This window comes from Amblyomma americanum, chromosome 4 (genome assembly GCF_052857255.1).
Source record: "Amblyomma americanum isolate KBUSLIRL-KWMA chromosome 4, ASM5285725v1, whole genome shotgun sequence".
Taxonomy (NCBI): domain Eukaryota; kingdom Metazoa; phylum Arthropoda; class Arachnida; order Ixodida; family Ixodidae; genus Amblyomma; species Amblyomma americanum.
This window is the reverse complement of record NC_135500.1, coordinates 174,169,412-174,191,609: the sequence shown is the minus strand read 5'-3', so window position 1 is coordinate 174,191,609 and position 22,198 is coordinate 174,169,412. Positions and strand designations below refer to the sequence as shown.

The following is a 22,198-nucleotide window of genomic DNA, read 5'->3' as shown; positions in this document are numbered from 1 at the left end:
GACGACGACACCGATGAGCTTCCCCGAGCACCTGCTCTCGGTGAAGTTATCGGATCACAACGTTATCCGTAGTTTTGTTTAGTGCCATGGTGGAAGTTCTGAAATGTTTCAGCTAGTTGACCAACTCGAGAACATGACCTTCGGTGCCGCAAACTACCGGACGCGACAAATGAGCATCTGCCGAATAAAGGTAGCGCGTTCCTGCAACAAATTTTTTTGCCTGAGTCGTATTTTTTGGTGTATTCGGTTAATTCGAAAAACCACTTAATTCGAAGATTTTTCGCGGTCCCGATGACTTCAAATTAACAAGGTGGTACTGTATACTCAAAAACTAATTACACAATAATAAGAATGTACAGGTTGTGTGCGATTAGTTCATGATTGATAAAAACATGCGCACAGCACAATGTTCACTACAGCTGGAGTGGAGGTTCAAATGAAAATTGGATTTTGAGGAAAGGGGGAGTAATTTTCTCACATCTGGGTGGTGTCCCATAGGGTAAGGGAAGGGAGGAAAGTGGGAGTGAAAAAAAGAAAGAGGTGGGCATAGTGGAGTTTTCCAGAATAATTTCAATCGAAATATTTTTTATATTCTACCTGCTCACTATACAACAAAGTTTTGTAGTATTATCAAAAAGAGTGTGTGACTGCTAGCACATAATTCTGCAAAAAATGCTAAAATTCATAGTTTATTGTGGAATCTCGGGAAACTAATGGTCTTAGGCTTGGCACACAATGGCCAGTGACCCACAAACAACCATGCACCAACAGCCATGATACACATGGTTGTGGCTTTTTGTACGGTTCAGCTCATGATGTGGCAAAAATTGTTGCAGGGCTGCTGACAGTGGTACGATCACTGGCAGAGTTACCCGAGCGGCTTACCCTCAATGTTACGGCCAGTGACAACGGGACACCACGTCGCAGCACACATCAGGAGCTGCGTGTGCGCCTCAGCGAAGCACCACGTCGGCCACCTCGCTTTGACCAGTCGCACTATTCAGCTAACATATCTGAGGATGCTTCTGTGGGCACTGCTGTGCTCACTGTTCGCGCATCAGGTGTGTACGCATTTTGTTAATCTGTATTGCTGTCAGAAGTGCCACATTTTGCAACTCTGTGAGAAGGCAGGTGTGTACACGCATAAAAATGAAGGACTGTAGCATCAGAGCATGCACCCTTTTAAGCGTTCTGCACTTAATTTATGGCCCTCCTTCAAGTCCTTGTGCTGACTAACTTATTTGCTTGAATACAGGTTAAGTGCTGTTTTATTTATTTACTTTTTTCAGAATTATTTTTCGAATGTAGTCTTTCAGAAATATTGATATGGTATTCCATAACACTCACCATACAACAAGCACATTCACATAAGAGTATGTTGAAGCAAACCACTGGACCCAAGTTTGTTGCTCACAAAGCATGCCGCGAAATTGCAGATTCTTATAGAAATGCGAAGTCCAACCCCCTCTGCGATGAATGCCACTAAAGAAAAATTTCCACCACAACGAAGTATTTAAGATTCTCCATCAGCAAATCATACAAGGCAATACAATTATTCCCTCCACAACAGACAATTTTAATGCATTATCATTAGAACATTTATTCAAACAAAAATGCGGCAGTGGCTGTCTGTCGGTGGCCGGTCTCCGAGAAAGCAGAAAAAAAACTTGCCATATTTATGGCCTCGAACGGGATTCGAACCTGCGGCAGCGCAAACAGCTCAGCCTCACTGGCCACTGCTTTAAACAGCGCAGGCATTGGTACAGGTTTTCGCCATGCATCTTAAACTGCCGGCCTTTCGGGTTGTGCTTTGAATATCGTCGCCTGTACCAACTTTCATCCGCTCTCAAATGCAAAAGCATGCGGCCGATTGCGGGATGATGATGGTGATGGCCTTCCATTTCGAAACAGGTGGTCACAATCAGATTTGAAACACCAGTGCCATCTCACAAGCATGAAGTGAGTCACATGGAACGGTGGGAGATTTGAACCACTGCAGCAGGGCAACGAGGAACTTTAAATGCCGTTCGTCTAAATGATTTCAATTCGCCATAAAAAGCACTCACAAAATCTGAGCCAACTTGCTAACGCCTTCCCTGTGCATCAGTTACATTGATCGGGCATGAATTTTTTGCTCTTAGGTTTCACTTTAGCAAGGTTTTTCTGAGCAAGCAGCCGTATTTTTTTTTTTTTTACGCTTGCTGCACTGACGAAGGCACGACAGAAATCAGTTGTTTGTTCATTTCACTGTGAAGTTGTTGTGTCAGTGGTAACAAGTAGCAGCGTTAGGCCTTTCATGATAAGTGGTGGCTACTTTTAAACAGGTTTCGTGGCAGCTTCACTGCACATCTTGCGAGGCCTAGCAGCACCGAGAAAGCCACTAGCTGCAGCAAGTGGTTTGGCATGCTGGCAGGTAGCATATCACTGCAGGAAGTATGCTGTTGACTTGAGTGCACCTTAGCCTTGCTTTTGAGCCAAAAACAAGCATCGTAATAAATATTGCTTTTATTTGGTGCACCTAGTGGCACACCCTGTACAGGCACTGGTGTGTAAATGGGCGGAGAGGCGGCAGTTGTAGACAGAGTGTCAACAGAATGAAATGTCGGTGATATATTCATAGCATTTGTTGCAAAATGTCTTCATAGAATTGGAGCAACCGCATTTCTGCGGTGTCATCGAAAGCGTTGACGTTGAGGTGCAGGTAACCCCTATCTAACGCATGATGACATGAACGCACTTGCGCCTGGTCAGTTCCAAAATGCCTCCTGGGAGCACGGTCTCAATACAACCTCTCACCGGACGAAAACAAAACGTTCATTCTTTGAGATTTCCGCAATACCACAAAAGTTGCACCACAGCATCGATCTTGGTGTAATAAAAGACCAGAGCCGACATATTTTTGGAAATAAACATTGTTCATGAATGAACTATCCAATCTGATGTGTCATTGTTCTGGTCTGATTTCATGACAATGTTTCGCTTCAGTGAAAATTTTTGCGTATCCTGTGAATTTGGTTGTAGCGGGTTCCGACTACATTCATCTCTGCATTGGCATGTTTCTTTTGCCCAGTGCTTGTAACTAAGTTTTCCAAGGGTGACAGTGTGCGCTGTTTGTTATGCGCAGGAGGTGGCAACCTGTCGTACAGCCTGCCAGCTGGGGGTGGCCACTTTGGTGTTGATGTGAGTACGGGTGTGGTGCGCACACTGGCACCACTCGACCGAGAGGCGCAGGCTCAGCACGAATTTGTGGTGTTCGTAAGTGACGGGCACAACCAGGCAGACAGTTGCCTGGTGCTGGTGCGGTTGCTGGATGTCAACGACCAAAGCCCTGAATTTGATGACTCGTGCCGAGGCTTGGCTGTACCTGAGAATGGACCACCCGACGTGCACACCCTGGTTGCTTGGGACCGCGATGAGGGCCTCAACGCCCGTCTGCTCTACTCCATTGCAGGTGCAGTCACCATTTTTACTCTCTACCACCTGCCACCATGGAAAGCTGTGAATTACGTTTCAGTTTGTGCGCTGCTCTTAATGTTTGCAGCATGTACAGTAAAGCCTCGAAAATTAGAGCCTTGTTAATCTTAAATCTCAGGTAATTTGAAGAATTTCTGCGATTCTGTAATATCTGATCTCAATTCTACTGGTGAATTCAATCAAACGAGTAGCCTGCACCAGCCTTTTTCATTCCAAGATACGGAATGCTGTGCAGGGATTCCCAATTTCTTATCAAACCCGGGGAAGCGATGGCCCTTCGGAGCAGTGAGGCAGTGCCACAGAAGGATGCCGATGCTTGATATAAAAAGCACCCTAGACCCAGTATTTCTAGCACAAAAACGAGTCCATGATATGGCTCGTGGACTGCCAAAGTGCTTGCCTGCAGAGCAGACAATGGGCTTCACTACGATGCAGCAGGAAATACCAGTTTAAAAGTCGTGCTCGTGGCGCTTCATCAAGGCAGCGTCTAGCGGGGGCACTAACATCGTAGCACCTGCCATCTCTAGTACATTCAGTGTGTCCCACGATGCGGTCCTTCTTGTTCCGTGCCGGCAACAGGCTGAATTGTGCCATTTTTTGCGTGGTACAGCGTAGACCGCTTATAATGCATACCGCGGGAGTCGGCAAAATCTGCATTATAAATGGTACTGCACTGTAACCAAAATGTACATTTTCCGTGCATTCGCGTGTTCAGAATAGCCAGCCTACCTTTCAGAGTGCACCTGAAAATGCATGACTTGCGCAACACTGAAATCACAGGCAACAAAGAAGTTTATTTGACCTTTTTGTCGAAGCATTGTAATGAGTGAAAGAACGTTATTTTAGTCTGGTGCGGCGACCGAACTGCGTTGCTAATGACTTCATCTTAAAAAACAGTGAGGCACTTGAGCGCTTGCTCGCTGAGGTTTCTCTGAGCGTAGTGGAGGGGCAGTTTGTTGCAACCGTCGAGCGCATCTTTGCACGAAACTCCTGCGGCACTTTCGCCACTTCGTCAGGCTCATCCTCGAGTAGAGGCTCAAAGCGACCGTGCACCACTGCCACGATGTCTTCGTCTGTGGCGGCTACTTCACACACAACGCCGTCGGGGTCAGCGATGACGATGAGCTTATCTCGTGCGGGTCCTTGAAATGCTGAATAGAGTCGTTCACTGGGTTGAAACCATCATGCCCCAAATTGATTGCAAGGCACCTGGCCTTGGCTTGCAATATCCAGCCACTCACAGGAACGCTCTTGGCCCAGACCTCACGAAACCATGCAGACAAAGCGGCGACATCTTCGTACTTCGAAGCACGAATCCGCTTCCTTGCAAGCAAAGAGGTGACTTCCTGTAGCTCTTGTCGCAACTTGTCGCTGTTCTTCCAAATGGCGGACACATTAGCGTTGGCGACACCGTACTTCCTTGCCACCGTAGCCTTTTTCAAACCAATCTCGACGCGCCTCACAGTGCTCAGCTTGGTTTCGAGAGTCTGCCATTTCCTGGCGTTCGGAGGCTCAGACGCCATCGGAACTGAAGACAGCCGAGGCTGGTAGACTTGCCTACGTTGTCAACATTTAGCTACTTGCAGTGCCATGCCATGCGGCTGCGGCCGCCGCTCCAGCATGCACTTCTGGCCGTGCCATCATGTGCTTCCCAGCTTTGTCCAATCAGAGTCAGTGTGCCCAATGGAGGCGCAACGGAGAGTGAGAGGAAGGACGCCTACTTTGGGACTTTTTTTCCATCCTCTCCTGCCTTTAGCCTTGCGTTGAACCAATCTGACATCGCTCCCCCGCTCCGCCTGTTGCCCCCCTCCTTGCCCAATCTGGGAAGCATGCTCCTCGCGTCCGCCAGTACCAACTGGCCCGCGCCGGTTAGCGGGCCGCCAGGCTGTCAAAAAACTGCATTATACGCTGTCTTCTGTTACGCGTTGCTGCGTATTAAGAAGTACGCCAATATATTTAACTGTATGGGAAGCTAGGCGGTTTTCACAAAAAGCCGCATACAATGCAGTCCCGCATTATAAGCGGTTACGTTATAAATGGTCTGCGCTGTATGCTGTGGTTAGGGGGTTAGGTTACCACCATCTCTGATTACTATAATTGCATTGTTTGTCCAATGAGGGTAGCATGTTCTTGCAACGAAATATTTTGTTTGGGTCCCATTTCTTTGTTGAGCTCAGTTAATTCGAAAATCCACTGAAGTCGAATATTTTTTTATGGTCCCAGTGATATTGAATTAATCGACAAGGCTTGACGGCATGTGTACACGTGCAGCAGCACATCAGTTGGGAATGAGAATCTCAGAAAAATGTACTCCTTATCAGACGCGATGCCTTGGGACTTGAAATAAGAAATAATCTCAACAAAACAAATTGGTTGTACCTGAGTTCTATTTAACAGAGTCACTTTTCTTGCTCAGGCAAGCCAATTATGTTACGAGAAGACATCCAGCCTGTAACTGCTTGCAAATGTACTCCATTCCGCTTGTTCGTGCTGGGTTAATCAACTCTACCGCAGTTAAATCTCGTCACTATGAACATGAGAATTTACTGGCTTTTTACAGATCATATGGCTGACATTTCAATTTCAGTTTAATTCAGTTTTATTTTGCCTTTTTCTACTTAAATTGCTGATGTGAAAATGCCTGTGTTATCAACGCAGCAATATTATGAATCCATATTTTATATTGTCAGCTTTTAAATCGGTCAGCAGCTGTGACAACTGCTGAGCATTGATGAAAGCCAACACCAGTGGTTACGCTCAGCTTGGATGCATATTGATTCTGCTGTGTCCCTCCTAATTTTTATTGTCATCATTTTTGTCTTTCTGTCTTGCGCCCCCTAAGCGACAGGCGTGGTGCACTTCCCACTGTGGCAAGTTCAATTTTTGCATGTGGGTTTAATATAAATGCATTGCCAAATCACGTGCGCCTTTCATTTGAGAGAAATGAGTTCACAAGTACATTCGAGACAAAGATGTGCAAAATTATTTTCAGACTTTCGTTGTAACAGTTTTTCTTCCTTTGTGCCGGACGGCTGTGAGCTCATCCTCTGGCCACTCCTGGTAGCAGCATAGGACACTAGGTAGATTTTACTGAAGGCATTCTTTTTCTCTCCTTTTTTTTTTTCAGAGGGTAACGTGGGAGACAAGTTCCGTCTGGAGCCCCGCACGGGCCGGTTGACAAGCGCCCCATTGGACAGGGAGTCAGTGTCCGAGTACCGGCTGAGTGTTCATGCTACAGACCAGGGCAGCCCCGCACGGACCGGCAGCTGCACGCTGCTGGTGACTGTGCTGGACGAGAATGACGAGGCACCACGCTTTGAGCAAGCGGTGTACAGTGCCAGCGTGGCCGAGGATGCTGCCCCCAATACAACTGTGCTGGCTGTGCGGGCTCACGACCCTGATTTGGGACCTGGTGGTCGCGTCTCATACTCGCTGGCAAATGAGACAGCAGCCCTGTTTCGGATAGACAGTGACACTGGCGTCCTCACCACTACGGGGTGCGTACAACCCACAGATGATTACTACATGTCAGGCAGTTTAGCTTCTTTTTTCACAAAGGTTTGAAAGCTAATCTTTTTCATGGGCAGGACACAGTGGCGTATATTGCCGCATATAAGTAAGTCGATTCCGAATATAAGTTGATTCCTTTACTCCCAGCCCTTGATAACTAAAAACAGTTGACTTCAAACACAAGTCGACGCATACTGCATCATTCTCCCACCCCTTGTGGGATGGCATCGCGCTGTGTGCGGCACAATGCAAAAAACGCATGCCTATGCAATCGCAAGGCCAGCAGTCGTAGGCAAATAGAGATCAAAAACGATGAAACGGCGCTCCATCCTGCCTTCCATACTTGCGTTCAGCCAGCTGACTAAAGGCAAACCGAACTGCCAACAGTCCTGTAGTTTTGGATTCCTGCACGTGTACCCTCAGGAAGTCACCTGAACTTTGCTCTCACGCTGCCTACTGCTCATCAGGGACAATGACTGCCATCATGAATGAGCTGGTTAGAGGGCGTACAAATAAAATTTTTGTAGTGATACCGATGTGCACATGAATTAGCAATTTATTATTATTATTCTTTTTTACACTTGGGGCTCTATGCGTTCGCCAGGAATGGTCACCGGCATAAGGTGCATACTACCTGCGGCTCGGTCGAAACTACCTTCCACAAATAGGTCGACATTGCATATACCATATTCACTCGCGTAAATTGTGCACACCTCCCAACTTTTTATCTTCTTTAGTTTTTTTTTAGTTAAAAAAAAAGACTTTTAATCACATATTTGGCGCTCCCTACTGCACCAGACCATCAGCATGCACGTGGGTGCGTGCAAGGCAGGCTTCGAAAGGTCAGCAGCGCCGCCCCATCGCCTTGCGCAGCTGCAATAGGTGCGAGTGGTGAGGGGATGAATTGTGTGTTGTTTACCTGGCTCGCTCACGCTGGCAGTCGCTTTTCCAGACAAACCGTGTGCTGTTCAGTTTGCTGCCAGTCAGCTGGGCCACAGCGAAGGCACCGTTTTATCACTTTTCATATCTATTTGCCTCTGACTGCTGCCTTTGTAATTGTATCATTGTGCGTTTGTCGCTTTAGCTGCATGCGTGCCGTCATGCCATCCTGCAGGGAACTACGTAACGTGGGGTGGACGGAGGGGTATGAGTCTTCATGTGGTGTCAACTTTATTTTGGCAGCGAGAGGTGTGAGTTGGGGGGTCGATGTATATGCAGCAATATACAGCATATATTGCATGTTTTTTTTTTTTTTTTCTAGGACGTGTTCACAGAGTTTTCGCATAATCTGTGCACCCCCTTTTGAAGCTTCAGTTTAAAGAACAAAAGTGCACAAATTATGCAAGTAAATATGGTAGGTGGGCCCCCAAATTTTAGACTGCCATTTTTGAAAAGAACAAACTTATACATCACAATATAAAGTAATTTTTTTCATTGAATGGCCAAGGTTAAGACCCTTAACTTCCCACAGTGGGAAAGGAGGGTGACACTCGGAGACGACATGCATAAAGAGTAGCAGCAGCAACATGAACTATGAAAAGTGCATTACACCTGCTTGAATGAGGAAGTAATGCAGGTTATGTAGGCCAAGTAGGGGGCCCTTTGATACACCCATGGTGCAGTATAATGGTTGCACTGTCCTTTATTTCTTGATTTTATGTGTATTAAAAGGAAGTCACTTGCTGTTTAGATTAATACCTCTGATGCACAGGTGTTTTCCAATGTAAGTCAGTTCAGCGGCACTCGACTTGAGTAATAGTTGGACAGTGTCACACGGCAGTGTCAGCTGCCATTGAGCTCCCAACCACAGTGCAGTTGTGATTAGCTGTCCCATTTGAACACTTATGCTCCTGCTACACAGGTGTTTCGGATACCCTCGAACCGAATGTCATTAGATTCAACTGCAGAACTTGTGCTGCTGCATGAAGATTTTCGAAGGCATGCAATTCAGATGACATTTGAGCCGACAGAGGCCCGCGGAGACGTTAGAGATTTTGGAATGCCTTCGAAACATGAACCCAGCCTGCTCCGACCAATAGCTGTTGCCATCGCTTTGTGCTGCGTACAGCTGCACTGTGTGACTACTTCGGCTCTATGGCTGTTAATTTTTATATCTGCTGCTTGCTTTCTTCCGCTGCTGGTTTAGCAAGTGCAGCCGTCTACTGATTTGTGGGACTTTGGGGGACACAAAAATTTGTTCGAATAATCAAACAGTCTGAAAGATCCGTAAACTTCAAAAAATTACTTTTTTGCGAAAAACTGGCTTTAAAAATTATGAACTTCACCATTTCCCATGTTTTGTTTGCAAGTGACAGTATTGGATTGTATTTGACTTAGAATTGTACTTTTCTCAAATCCACACCACCTTACATCATCGATACCAGACTGCGGCATGGCCATTGGTCAGGCTGCGAGCATGCCGCAATGCATGCAAAGCAAGAACAGCCTGCTTTCATGAGCGGGAAGAAGTGAGAGGAAGCAAGCACCTCCAACTTCACCCCCACTTTCACGTCCTGGCATCTGCCCTGCACCGCAGGTGGCCTTGGGCTGTGGCGGATGCTGCAGCTGTCCCACTTTCAATGCGATTGATTGCGCGCTGTTCTTTGTAGGCTACGTTGATGGCAACGAAAAGCATGCCATTAACTTGGGTGGCAAAATTGAGGGAGAAATAGCCCAACCTATTCAGTGCTTAAAGTCTGGCTCTATCGCAAGGGTCTGGCGGCCTGTTTTACTCGTTGCTTTATGGGGAGAAATCATTTTTAAAGGTCATTTGCTGAATTTATGACACAGACCTGAAGCAAACCCTAAGCTCTGGCGTTGTGCTCATTGTTGTTGTGTAGCCTTGGAGCCAAGGGCCAGCTCTGGACTGACTCGTGGTGTGAGGGCATGGGTTTTCCTTTTCCTTGCGGCCTTTGTGTAGTGCTGCCGACTTTTTATTTTTCTTCATCTCGGGCTTTGTTAGTGATTCTGACTAAAAACAACAGTGCAATTTTTAAAATGATAGAGAAGAAATATTCCGACCACAACTGAGAAGAAGAATAAATAATGGTTACCAGCTTTGGGTTCATGCAGTCCCTACATTATGAAATCTAAGGTTCGACGAAATCTCGTCTGGTCGGGTGAATACATTGGCGAAAATAACGAAGCGCCGACCAAAAGGTGTTGTCAAGATGGAAGGACGTTTCGACTTCCACACGGAAGTCTTGTTCACTGATGGAAAAATTTCGCACACAAAGCTTAAGTACGTTGTGCTAATCGTCGCAGGCATCTAGCGTACGAGGGCGGTAGATTGCCGATGTTACGGTTGAGCGTCTGATCTGCTGTCTGGATAAACAGAGACTCCAGATATTGGCGTGACATCCAGTTTTTCTCACGGCTGATAATTGCCGCTTCTTCCCGTACATGCGACTTCCCGCACGTACATGCGACTCAAGCGGGACCCTACACTCAAGGTAGAGCGAGAGTTGCAAAGGCTTTTGACAGACGTCTTCCAGTTTGTTCCACCACAGCACAGGTCGTTATATTTCACGCTGCTCTGCCACAATGGATCTGCCCCTGCTTTATATGGCCTCCCGAAGATCCACAAGCCAGGCGTTCCAATGCGACCAATAGTGGATTTTACCCGCTCTCCCTTGTACCGGCTTTCAGGCTACTTGCACAAAGTTTTTTCGCCACTCGTTGGCAAGAGACCGACTTTCGTACGCAACTCCTTTGATTTTACTGAAAAAATACGCGAAATCACGATTGACAGCGACGAGATAATGGTGTCATTTGACGTCAGATCACTGTTTACCAGCGTACCCGTGGATCTGGCGGTGGAGGTATGCCGTTCAGCGCTTCGAGACGACGACGGACTGAGTGCTAGGACACCCATCGATCCATCGGACCTGTTGAAGCTTCTGCAGTTTTGCTTGAAGAACACGTACTTCATCTTTCGGGGCACTGTCTACAAGCAGGTTCATGGCACTGCCATGGGAGCATCTATCTCGGTCACAACCGCAAACCTCACAATGGAAGCACTGGAAAGCCGCGCTTTGGCTTCGTTCGAGCCGCGCTCAAAGGTCTTCCTGCGGTACATTGATGACTGCTTTTGCATAATCAAAAAGAATGCCTTGGCTGCTTTCACGAACCATTTGAACAGCATGGAAGATTCCATCCAGTTTACCATCGAGGAGGAGATTTCTGGCCGTCTTCCTTTTCTGGACGTCATGGTGGAGTGACGTGATGACCGCCTATCATTCAAGATGTACAGAAAGGACACGCACACAGGCCAATACCTTCACTTTAATTCAGTCCATCCTACGTGCCATAAGCGCTCCGTCGTTTCTACCCTCGTCCGTCGTGTGGAAAGAATATGCTCGAAACCCGAAGAAAAAAGCCTCTGACATACGCCAAGTGCGACGCGAGCTCAACAATTGTGGCTACCCACAGCACTTCGTGAACGCTGTAATACAGCAGACAACGAGACCAGCTCAGCCCGTTCGCCTACCTTGCCGTGCCCGAGCTGCAGTACCCTATGTGCCAGGCGTGAGCGAGTCATTGGCCCGCATTTTTCGCACCTACGATGTGCATATAGCTCACGTGCCTGCGTGCAAGCTTCGTCACGAGTTGGTGTCCGTAAAGGACAAGCTAAAAAAGGAAAAGTTTCCTGGAGTAATTTATAAAATCCCCTGCTCAGACTGCGATCACTCCTACATAGGTGAAAGCGGAAACTTTGAAAGATGGCTGAATGAGCACAAGAATGATGTCAAGAAAAAGAAGGCTTGTTCCAACGCACTGGCTGAACACGTTGAAAACACGAAGCATGATATCGCTTGGGAAGAAGCGGCAATTATCGGCCGTGAGAAAAACTGGATGTCACGCCAATATCTGGAGTCTCTGTTTATCCAGACAACAGATCAGACGCTCAACCGTAACATCGGCAATCTAGCGCCCTCGTACGCTAGATGCCTGCGACGATTAGCACAACGTACTTAAGCTTTGTGTGCGAAATTTTTCCATCAGTGAACAAGACTTCCGTGTGGAAGTCGAAACGTCCTTCCATCTTGACAACACCTTTTGGTCGGCGCTTCGTTATTTTCGCCAGTCCCTACATTCTAGCATGGGGGGTCTCAGGTCACCCCGAGACTGTTCAAGCCAGTCCGTCTGATGACTCTGTTTAGATGCAAGATGGTGCCTTTCATGGCAGAGGGGAACTGGCGGGAGGAACTTGGTTGCAGCAGCGATGCCCACTCACGTCTATATTAGGTCGAAAAAAACAAACTTTTGGTCGAAAATTGATTACCACGGCATTGTTAGCGTCCATTTCAGTCCGAAAAATCAAACTTTCAGACTTCGCAGAGTCTGAAATATCGGTCGTGAATATGTACAAGTCCGTACGAGGTGTGTGATGGTTTCTCAACCAAGTCCGAAGTATTGGGCAAATCCGAATTATTGGAGTCTGAAAAATCGGCCGGCCACAGTAGCTCATGTACTCACTAAACAAGTGCTCGAAGGTAATAGTACACCATTGAGCATTTACCGTGTGAGCGCAAAATTTTCCAAGGAATGCGCCGACGAGGATGACTGCACTCCAGGGCTCTTGTTTACATCGCCGTGAACAAATAGCTAGTAGTCGTTTGCAGTGCATGAAACACAAGTTGTGCTTTAATTGTATTAAAAGATCTCTTCTCTTTTGTACTGATTTTACTGTTGCTTGTTTACGTAGTGCGAAATCTCTGTAGGAAGCGCTGATGTGATCACTCACCTGTGAAACACTTGATAGCTGGGTGGCTGACATAGAATGCAACAAGCACTTCTCACGCTAATTTTCCTTGTTTTCTCCGATGTGACCAATACTTGATTTTGAATCACTTTATGCTTTCATGAATCACTTGGTGCTTTCCGTTCACTGTATGCACGTCCTGTGATTCAGGTCACTGTTGTCAAAACTACACACTATGGTCATTTGCATTCGCTAAAACTTGGGAATCCTCTTGCCGCAATCGCCGAAATTGTACATGCAAACCCTGCGGACTCGCTAGGCGTACTCGTCGTGGAGAGTTCATTGCCGATTAAAATTTAAAAACTTGGCAGGCACATATTGCTGATGAGTGCTGAAGTTTACATTTGTGTAATGTATCTGCTCGTTCTGCTTATTTCTAATACGAGTAAGGTCAAGAAAAGGGCAGATATATTCACGCCATCACCTCATCAGTATGAAGTTTTTGCTCAGCCGATCTGCCGAGGACATGAAGGGCGTGTGTTCGCCGACTGGATTTGTGGATGCCGTTGACCTGAAAACATGCCCCACTATAATAATATACAGCTGTTGGTCGTGCTCGTGTCATTATCGGAGTAATGTGACCACGGTGACTACCAACGTTATCATCATGTCCTTGTATACACTGAAAACAAGCGAATGGGCAAAAGTTAAACTTTATGGAAGCCGCTCTATTGCAGTATGGCGAGTGAATGCTGAAGCTCTTGAGTGCATTTGGAAATTGTTGTATAGCACCATGAGAGTCTGCTGAGTCGGAGAGCCATTCCAAGCCTCAAATTCCATTCGATTCAGGTGCCATTCGAACGTACCAGTGCAGCACGGGTATTACTGACTGACAAGATGTCAGTTACAATTCTTTCATACCGACTTGAGTTGGCAACATTTCGCACAGCTATACATTCAAATTTTTATGAAGTACTGTTGTCTTGTCTAGTATAGTCGCAAATATATGATTTTAAAATTCAGCCGGTTTAGCTTACTTGGCCAAATGCGAAGTATGTATGTGCACTAGCACGTCGTGTTTCATTTCGCTTTCGGTTTGAGGCTAGGATTTCAAGGTCAGGCTTCAGGCAGAGATCGGCAAGTTTGGTTATTGGGGACCTTAGTGGACGTGCACTATAAAATTTTGGGACCACTTAACACACCTTGAGTATGGCACTGTGTTAGTGGTATGTTCTGGATCGCACACAGATGGAATTTGATGAAGGCGACGACATGCAATGCACAGCGCAAGAGAGTGGGGTGGGGTGCTCTCGTGCAGTGGCCAGCGAAGCTGATCTGTTTGCATTTCTGTGGGTTTGAAACCCTGGCGTGGTGCAGTCACGGCCATATTTATTTTATTTCTGCAGGTCTAGCTGGCTTCACACAGACGACAGTTTTTTTTCGGATTGGAAGCCTTAGTGTAAAAACTGCAGTCTAATACTTAACCCAATGCGCTGTAATGACCCTGCTCCTCCATCTGCACTGGTTATGTCACCTGCTCATGACATTTAGTGGATGCAAACTTTATGCAGACGAAAAAAGTAGACACGGGACAGCTTCCAACTCTCCTAGCTTTCTATTCTGTTATGTCATCTGTATTTAGGAGCAATGCTGTCGTCTTATTTAGTTTAAGGTCATGCGAGGTTTTAGTCATTTTAGATTTATAAAAGAAAATGACAATTTAATTCAAATGATAGCATTGAAAGACAAATACAAGCAGAGAATACATCTCCTGTTCTGCCACTGCAATGATGCTGATTGTAATGCAGGCTGTTTGATCGTGAAAAGCGTGCCAGCTATGCCTTCGAAGTGCGGGCTTCAGACAGTGGCCGCTACCAGGCGCACTGGGCCCATGCTCGAGTGCAAGTGACGGTGGTGGACGTCAATGACAACTGCCCCCGTTTCCTGGAGTTCCCGTACGTGGCCCATGTCAGCCCCCATGCACCCCTTGGCTCTCAGGTCGCCTTGGTACAGGCCCATGACGGAGATGACGGCCCCAACGCGGATGTATTTTACACGTGAGCACATTTTGACACGAGTGCATGCTTAGCAGTTGTACATGGACAGTGTGTGCCTGCTTCTGCGAACAGCTGGGGGCGTTATTAGCTGCAGATGTTTGATCAGTCCACAAAATCCTGCAGCGCTGTTGCAGTTTATTGCTGTGCATAGGATGCATATTTTTGTTTGTGGTGCCAGCTTTTGGTCACGATTTTCCAGGTTTGCCAAATGCATGGTTGTATAAAAATTAACGTACATAATTGGGCCTTAGCCTTGTTGCATGCTTGCTGTTCAAGCATGCTAGTGTCAGCCTGGCCAGGCCCTGCTTAAGGGTCAGAGGGTGTATGAGGATGTACGTTGCTTTACCTTCAAGCAAGCTCCTCCTTCAAGCCTACCAGGTTCATGTGAACATACACCAACCATAGAATTTCGATGATGCAATCACAGTTGATATGAATTTTTAAAATTCTCTGGCCAGAGTGCACTGTGTGCAGTGCACAGAATTTCAGGTGCTCTGAACACTCCCGTGTCACTAAGGATGATACGATCGCATGAGCCGTGACCGCACTTTCGAGCACTAGGCACTGCTCATACAGCACCTACATATGATTATTTATCGCACGGTATGTTCTGTGAGCAGTGAGCCCCGGCATGCAACCCGTAGATATCCGACATTGCGATTGCCATTCGCGCGGCATACACTGCAAACAGTGAACGGTGGCATGCAGTCATAAATAAATCTTGTCAGCCAAACATAACCAGATCTACGTGCATACATTTTTCATGCTTTGCGTGTGGATTTTGTTCGTTTTGTTTGATACGAATTTTTGATGATGCAGATATATTTCTCGACCCCATGAGATTTTTATTGTCTACGTTCTGCTATATTACTTATTGCCACCATCACTTGAGGACCAGAAGGTGCTTTTTAACCTGCCAAGCTTTCATTGGTGTGGTTTGTAAAGTTTAACATCCCAAAGCTGTGCATGGGCTATGTGAGAGACGCTGTAGTGAAGAACTCTGGACTTATTTCGACCACATGGGGTTCTTTACCGTGCAGTGACATCTCGCAGCACACGGGCTTTTTTGCATTTCACCTCCAGCTAAGGTAGCCAACATTTCATCATTATTTGGCAAGGGGTACTGATCCACCTCCAAGCAAGGGTTGATGCTAGCTTTGTTGTTGCCGTGTAAAGGCACATGCTTCCATTCCTTCCCACAGCAGGTTCGATGGCTGTAGCATACTTGCTAGTAGCTCTGTTTCCACTGCTCCTTGTAGCATGAAGGGAATATTTCTAACCTTTAGAAACTTGGCTTGAGTTTCTTCCCTAAGAATTAGATCAGCTCATTCTGTGAAGGCGGCGCCAAGTTTGTTGTTAAAAAGATTGGTGTGTCTTTCCAGCAAAGCATTCACTTTCTGTTTCCAGTTCCTGGACATGTCTTGAGGTCATGCCACATTGTTTAGCAGACTATGTTCTTCCAGTCTAGCTGGCTTTCTCATAGCCACTATCTGCCTAATAATGCTGGACCTTTGCTTTCAACATAAAGTGGGAGCTTTTTACTGTGATTGTTGTACTGCATAGTGACCATGGGCAGACCTTTCACCAGGGCTCTGTTATAGGTGTGCAGTGCCAGCGAAGTAGGCTGTGGTTGTCTTCTGGGAAACAGCTTCTGTCTCCAGGGTCATGCTGTCAGTGTCCAAGGACATAGCGATTGGCTGTAGGTTCACAGCACTGACTGCTTGCACTCATAACGATGCCTCATTGAGGACAGATGCCAGCATCTTAATTTGCCTTCATGGCCTTTCCTTCGTTGCATTCGGGCATGCGCACAGCATGCATGTTGAATGTGTCCCTTTCGACTGCACTTAAAGCATGTGTCTTCGATATGAGGGCATGCGTCATTGTGGTTATTTGGTGAACCATGGTGAAAAGAGCTGCAAAGCACTGGGGATTTCTTTTCTACAGAAACTTTGTGCAGGTATGATTCCATGGACCCACTGTTGTGGGTCAATGCTGCGCTTTTTGTTGCCATTTCTGTCACAAGGGCCCTCTTGATTGCCTTCGTAAACAGCTTATTGTCTTGCTTGAATGGGATGCGCTGGATATCTTCCCTACGAAGGCTGCTAATGAGACGGCCGTGCAGAGCTTGGTCAAGGAAGTTTCCAAAGATGCAGCTGTGCACTGGACATTGAAATTCAGCAACAGACTGTGCGATGAACTCGCTCACTTCCTGCGACTCCTTGCAAAACCTTTGCTCGTTTCATGATGACGGATGTTTGCGGTGCAAGATGGTCACTCGGGAACCCCAGCAGAGTGTGAGAAGAAAAACGAAATACAGGGGTCAGCATCACTGGCCAATTTTACAAGTAAAATACATTGCGGTACCCAGAGGCTATGCTACACTGCCATTCACTTTAATACAATGGCAGTAAGGACATCACGAGTTTGCATCGACTGGTGGGAAGACTTCTACATCAAATATTTTCTGCAATAAATCTGTCTTTTGCTGCCAGACAGGTGCTTGCATAGCCTAACAGAGCCAGAGTCACAAACTTTACTGAAAGCAGTATTTCAGTGGAGTTGTCTTCAATGTGTCTTTAATCCTGCAGTCAGCAGGTAGCAACCTAATCAGTCCGGCGTCCTTAGAACAATCAGGTGCATGCTAACCATCAGGCAACATCATCATAGCGACCATGTGCGTTGGCGCACACACATCGATACATGCATGCAAGCATGCATGCAAGCTTGCATAACAGTAAGGAAGTACAAAGAAGTAATGGTGCACAATGGTAAGGTAGTGGTGGGTTAAGGTAATACAGAAGAGTCTCGATGGTATGATCCCGTTTGATATGAATTTCAGGATGACACAGATTCGGATTCAGATTTATTCACATCATAGATGTGAGTAGGTCTGGGTGAAAAGTGATCATTCATTCCTTGAGGGACCGCGAAGCCCCCCTTTTACAAGGCATACAGCATTTATTATAGAGCGTTCAGAAGATTTTTCAATGGTTAACACTTTTTACACAATATAAAGCATATTCGTACTAAAGCTTGCATGCATGCACATGAAATACACTTTCACAATGCAGCAACAATTGGGTTGTGTTAAAGCATTGCAGATTTTTTGCATTCCACTTTTTCTATATCAATGTTTATTGATAAACATTGCCTAGGTAAGACTGCACTTGTGCAGTGGGCAAAAATTCGGATGTTATCAACTTCTTGCGTCACTGCGTATGATAAGAACACGCAGGTCATGACAGCAACCTTGAGCACCAAGTATTTGCTGCCCTTACATCAGCGGCACCGCGATCACCAGTCACATGGCGCACACCACCGTAAATTGCCGATGTCACTAGTAGTCAGTCGTGGTGCGTGGCCGTAAGTAAATCCCATCAGTTGGAAACAGATTTGCGTAAATTCTGCATGCAAATTTTGTTCGTTTTGGATGATACAAATTTCTGATAATATGGATATTTTTCATGACCCCATCAGATTTGTATCATCAAGATTCTACTGTACAAGGGACTGAGACAGTACAAAAGCAAGGTAGTGCTTATCCTAGATAGTGGCCTGTTTAATGTAGACAGTAGCGGAGAACATTCTTTTTTAGTGCCACAGGTGTGTCTATGTAAGGATGCCAGTCATCGACTAAGATGAGCACGGATCCTGAAGGATGTTGTATTCCTGGGTCTACAGTACACCAAGTGGAGGCAAGCTGCACCTTGATGCTGACACGGGCCTGGTGACAGTGGCTGCCAGCCTGGTGGCTGACAGTGGTCGGCTGCTGCGCCTCGACCTGGTGGCTCATGACCGTGGCAGACCCTCCCGCATGGCCAGTGGTGGGTGCTGCTTATGTGCAGTCCTGCCATCTTATTGCTAGAATAACTTTTCTTGGACTTTTTATAGTGTATGGCGGTATAAATACTATACCTATGGAAAACCTTTGAAAGTATTATCTTAATCAAGAACCCTTGGTTGTGAGGGGCATAAATTATTAGTGCTATTGTCTGCAATTGCTTCCTGTGCTTCCTTCAGGCATGAAGGAGGCAGTGAAATAAATGCTTATCTTGTACCATTTTGTACATCTGTAGAGTTCCCTCCACAAAAGGCAAGCGCTAGTTAAAAAATAGCTGCCTAAACTGCCTTTATTGGCCTAGAAGCCTTTTACAGTTATGTGCCAACTAAATGCTGTTTTGATCGAAAATTCCTGTATTGTTTGTAGAGCCACCACTCTTGTATAGGAGCATATGACATTCATATACGTAATTAAAATTAATTTTATTTTGTGCCATCATTGTAGTGTATTGTAACGCGAAATCATTTCTTGTCTCATGAGTGGCATGTACAGGACTTGTCAGCAGAGCGTGTCAGCGGAGCCTGTTATTAGAGCGTATCATCAGAGCGTGTCCTCACAAAAATGACCATTCGAAAAAAGAAATCCACTGGCATTGTGGTTTGAACCCAGGATCTCTGTGTGCCAGGCGGGCATGCAACACAATGCATATGCCATGAAGGGTCATTGGTTCAAGCTTGTTAGAGGGGCACAAATTGTGTATGATGCCAAAGTGTGTTGGGGATGTGTACTGATGTTGGACAACAACTTGCAAAAAAAAAGTTGCTGACGTCATCCAAAGGACATTTGGTAAGTGTCACGTGACAACAACGACTTGCAAAAAGTTGCGAATGTAATCCTAGGGTCGCATGACAACGATGACTTGCAAAAAAAAGTTGTTGACCTTCAAACCCAAATACTTTTGCATTTCTCTAAAGCAGCAGACTTCAGGGCTTCACAATTTTTTTTGCACTCGTGTCTTGCTTTTATTCAATGATCATGTTTCGTTCTAACCTGATTGTGTCGTGCTGTGTAGCAAATGAAGTTACTCTGCACTTCAAGTATGGCTTCATTGTTAAAAGTTTTCACTATTGTCTGAACTTGCTGAATGAGACTACTGCAGGAGTGCATCCGCAGACAGGCAGAGGGTTTTGCGTGATGGTTACCACACCTTTCCCCTGCCCATGACCTTGCCGTCCTCTTCACAGTGTTATGTGGGCGAGACAATGTTGGAGTGCATCAGTGCTACTACGCTTATCCTGTCCTCTTGGCCATGCATTTTTTTCGACAAACAGCAAGACATGAGGGCTCGAGGGTGTAGAGTTAAATGCTTTAAAACAACAGTATGGTAGATGGTGGTGGGTGGTTTCGTGCAGGTGTGCTGGAGGTGTGGGTGGGACCTGTGGCAGGCCCACATCTGGAGTTCTCCAATGCAAGCTACGTGGCACAGCTGCCAGAAGGGGCGTCCACAGGCTCGATGGTGCTTCAGGTGCGAGCCTCAGCCAGTAGCCAGCCCGGCCTGGCTGTCACTTACAGCCTGGGACCTGACCAGGACCAGGGACCTTTTACTATCCACCCCACCAGCGGTCAGTAACATGCACAATCTCTGTAAAAAGCACATGATGGCTGGTCAGCACAGAGGTTTTAGCTCTCTGTATTGTATATAATATGAGATGGACAGGTTTCGTTTTATAGTTCGTGCAGATCTCACAGTCCTTGCATTGCAACACTTGCACTGTCTCGGTGACTTGTTTTTTTCAAGGCTGACCCACATGCACTTGCAGCACCAAGTTGTGGGATAGCACTAAAGGAGACTGACAGCATTGAATGCACTCTTTTTTTTTTTTTTTTAAGAGGCAGAGGAATGTTGACATACCTAGCTCAAGTAGCAATAGCCAGCACATCTTGCATGCTTCCCAAGTAGCAAAAATACACAGTCAGCAAAAGATGCAACGAGTATAAAATATCTTGTTATTTGGTCTTGCTACTGTAACATTTGTAGGACCTTATGTATTAGGCTAGTTTTTTTGGATGTGTGTTTGATCTTTGAATGGAGATGTGTGGAGTGCTGAGGCCTGTCAAGATATGCAGCTCATGCTCAGTTCTCATTTGTCTGATAAACACTGCGACCTGTTTTTGGCTTTTTTTCCCATTTCAGTAATCAACTGCAAGATTGCTTCTTCTGAACACAATGCATTCATCTATATGTCATCAATGGGTTTGAACTTCTGGGAGGGGTGTGCGAAGGTTGAAACTTTCGAATACGAATCTAATATAAATATGAAGAAAAATGGTTTCAAATATCAAATTGAATATCACATATCTGTTCAGAATTTTCAAAAAAATTCAGAAAATAGAACAGGCAAGTGCTGTTGCCCTTACTTTTTTATTTTTTTTTTTCAAAATACAGTCGAGCCCGCTTATAACGAACATGAGTGTCACGCGTCATCCGTTCGTTATATCCCGAAGTTCGTAGTAAGTGGACCACAGCTTTAAAGACAGTTGCTTGTCAAAACACAAAATTTTTTCTTTGCTAAAAAGTCCGTGATGGACGTCTGTTTTTGCAGTGCAGATCCAATGATGGAGGTTTCCAGTTTATTTAAAGCAGAAGTGTGCTCTTCGCCGAGGCCCTTGGCATAGACAAGTTGTCTGAGGCTCTCTATGTAGCCCATTGCTACAGGCGCGCTTATGGGTGCTGGCTCCGAAGTTTCATCCTCATCTGATTCCTCCGCGTCACTCTCGTCCCGCTTTTCAGAAACGATTTCCTCGTCCATGCACAGTTCCGCGGTATCGACGTCGTCATGACCGAAATAAAATCATTCCAACCATTGTCATGACCCCCATGTCGGAGTTGACGACGCGCTGCCATAAATCGGAACCGGACTGGTCATCTTCCGGAGCCGGCCTTGTGGAAGTAGTTCCGTGCGCCAGTGGCCGTCACCTCCACCCTGGCCACCCTGGTGCAGCCACCTCTTGGCTCCTACAGAAGGCCTGCTTCACGGGGCGTGGCCTCCACGATCGGCACCAGCGGCGAGGCGGTTGATCGCGGAGGCTACACGTAGATTTGCAAGAGAGTGAGGAGAGGGGAGCGGAGTTGCGAGGAGGGGTGGGGAATGCGGCCCCAGAGTTCTTAAGCCCCAAGTCAACATGCCGGAGCACTTTGCACATATGCGCCTTTTAATCTGTTAAAGGCAACACGCAGCATGTGACGCACACGCGGTAACGAGATCTGACCATGTCAGGTCTCTCTGTCAGTGCAGGTGTGATGTTGCCTTGTCTTTCCACATTGGCAAGAAAGCTTCCTCCCCAAAAAAGCACGCTACCGCAAGATGGCGTCCCCACAGATTTGCGTGAAGGTGCACAGAAGCTATCCTGTGAGGATCTGCTTTCCTGCATAGAAGCATTGTATATTTTTTTTTTCCTTGACGGTGCCACGTGGCACACCGTGAGTGCCACTGTACGGGGTTGCCGTGGTTCACAATTGCTGCGAAAGTTCATCTTCAAAGGGCACACGAAACATTTCATTTTAAGCGGAGTTTTGAGTCCTGTAGGAAACCAACCAAGTGGTCTCATTGTTCATCTTATCCCAGAATTCATTTTAACCAAGTTCGTCTTAATGGGAGTCTACTGCAT

General features: G+C 46.3%; 1 protein-coding gene across 2 annotated transcripts in view; it reads left to right on the top strand.

Moving 5' to 3' along the window:
• Window positions 1-22,198, top strand: part of ds (dachsous cadherin-related 1) — an 82,831-nt gene that overhangs the window by 40,190 nt on the left and 20,443 nt on the right. For both annotated transcript variants that reach the window (XM_077662266.1, XM_077662267.1), the window contains exons 14-19: window positions 837-1,061; window positions 3,125-3,451; window positions 6,602-6,971; window positions 14,497-14,745; window positions 18,430-18,572; window positions 19,942-20,151. In XM_077662266.1, the coding sequence (XP_077518392.1) occupies window positions 837-1,061; window positions 3,125-3,451; window positions 6,602-6,971; window positions 14,497-14,745; window positions 18,430-18,572; window positions 19,942-20,151 (1,524 nt within the window). The remainder of the gene's footprint in view (window positions 1-836; window positions 1,062-3,124; window positions 3,452-6,601; window positions 6,972-14,496; window positions 14,746-18,429; window positions 18,573-19,941; window positions 20,152-22,198) is intronic.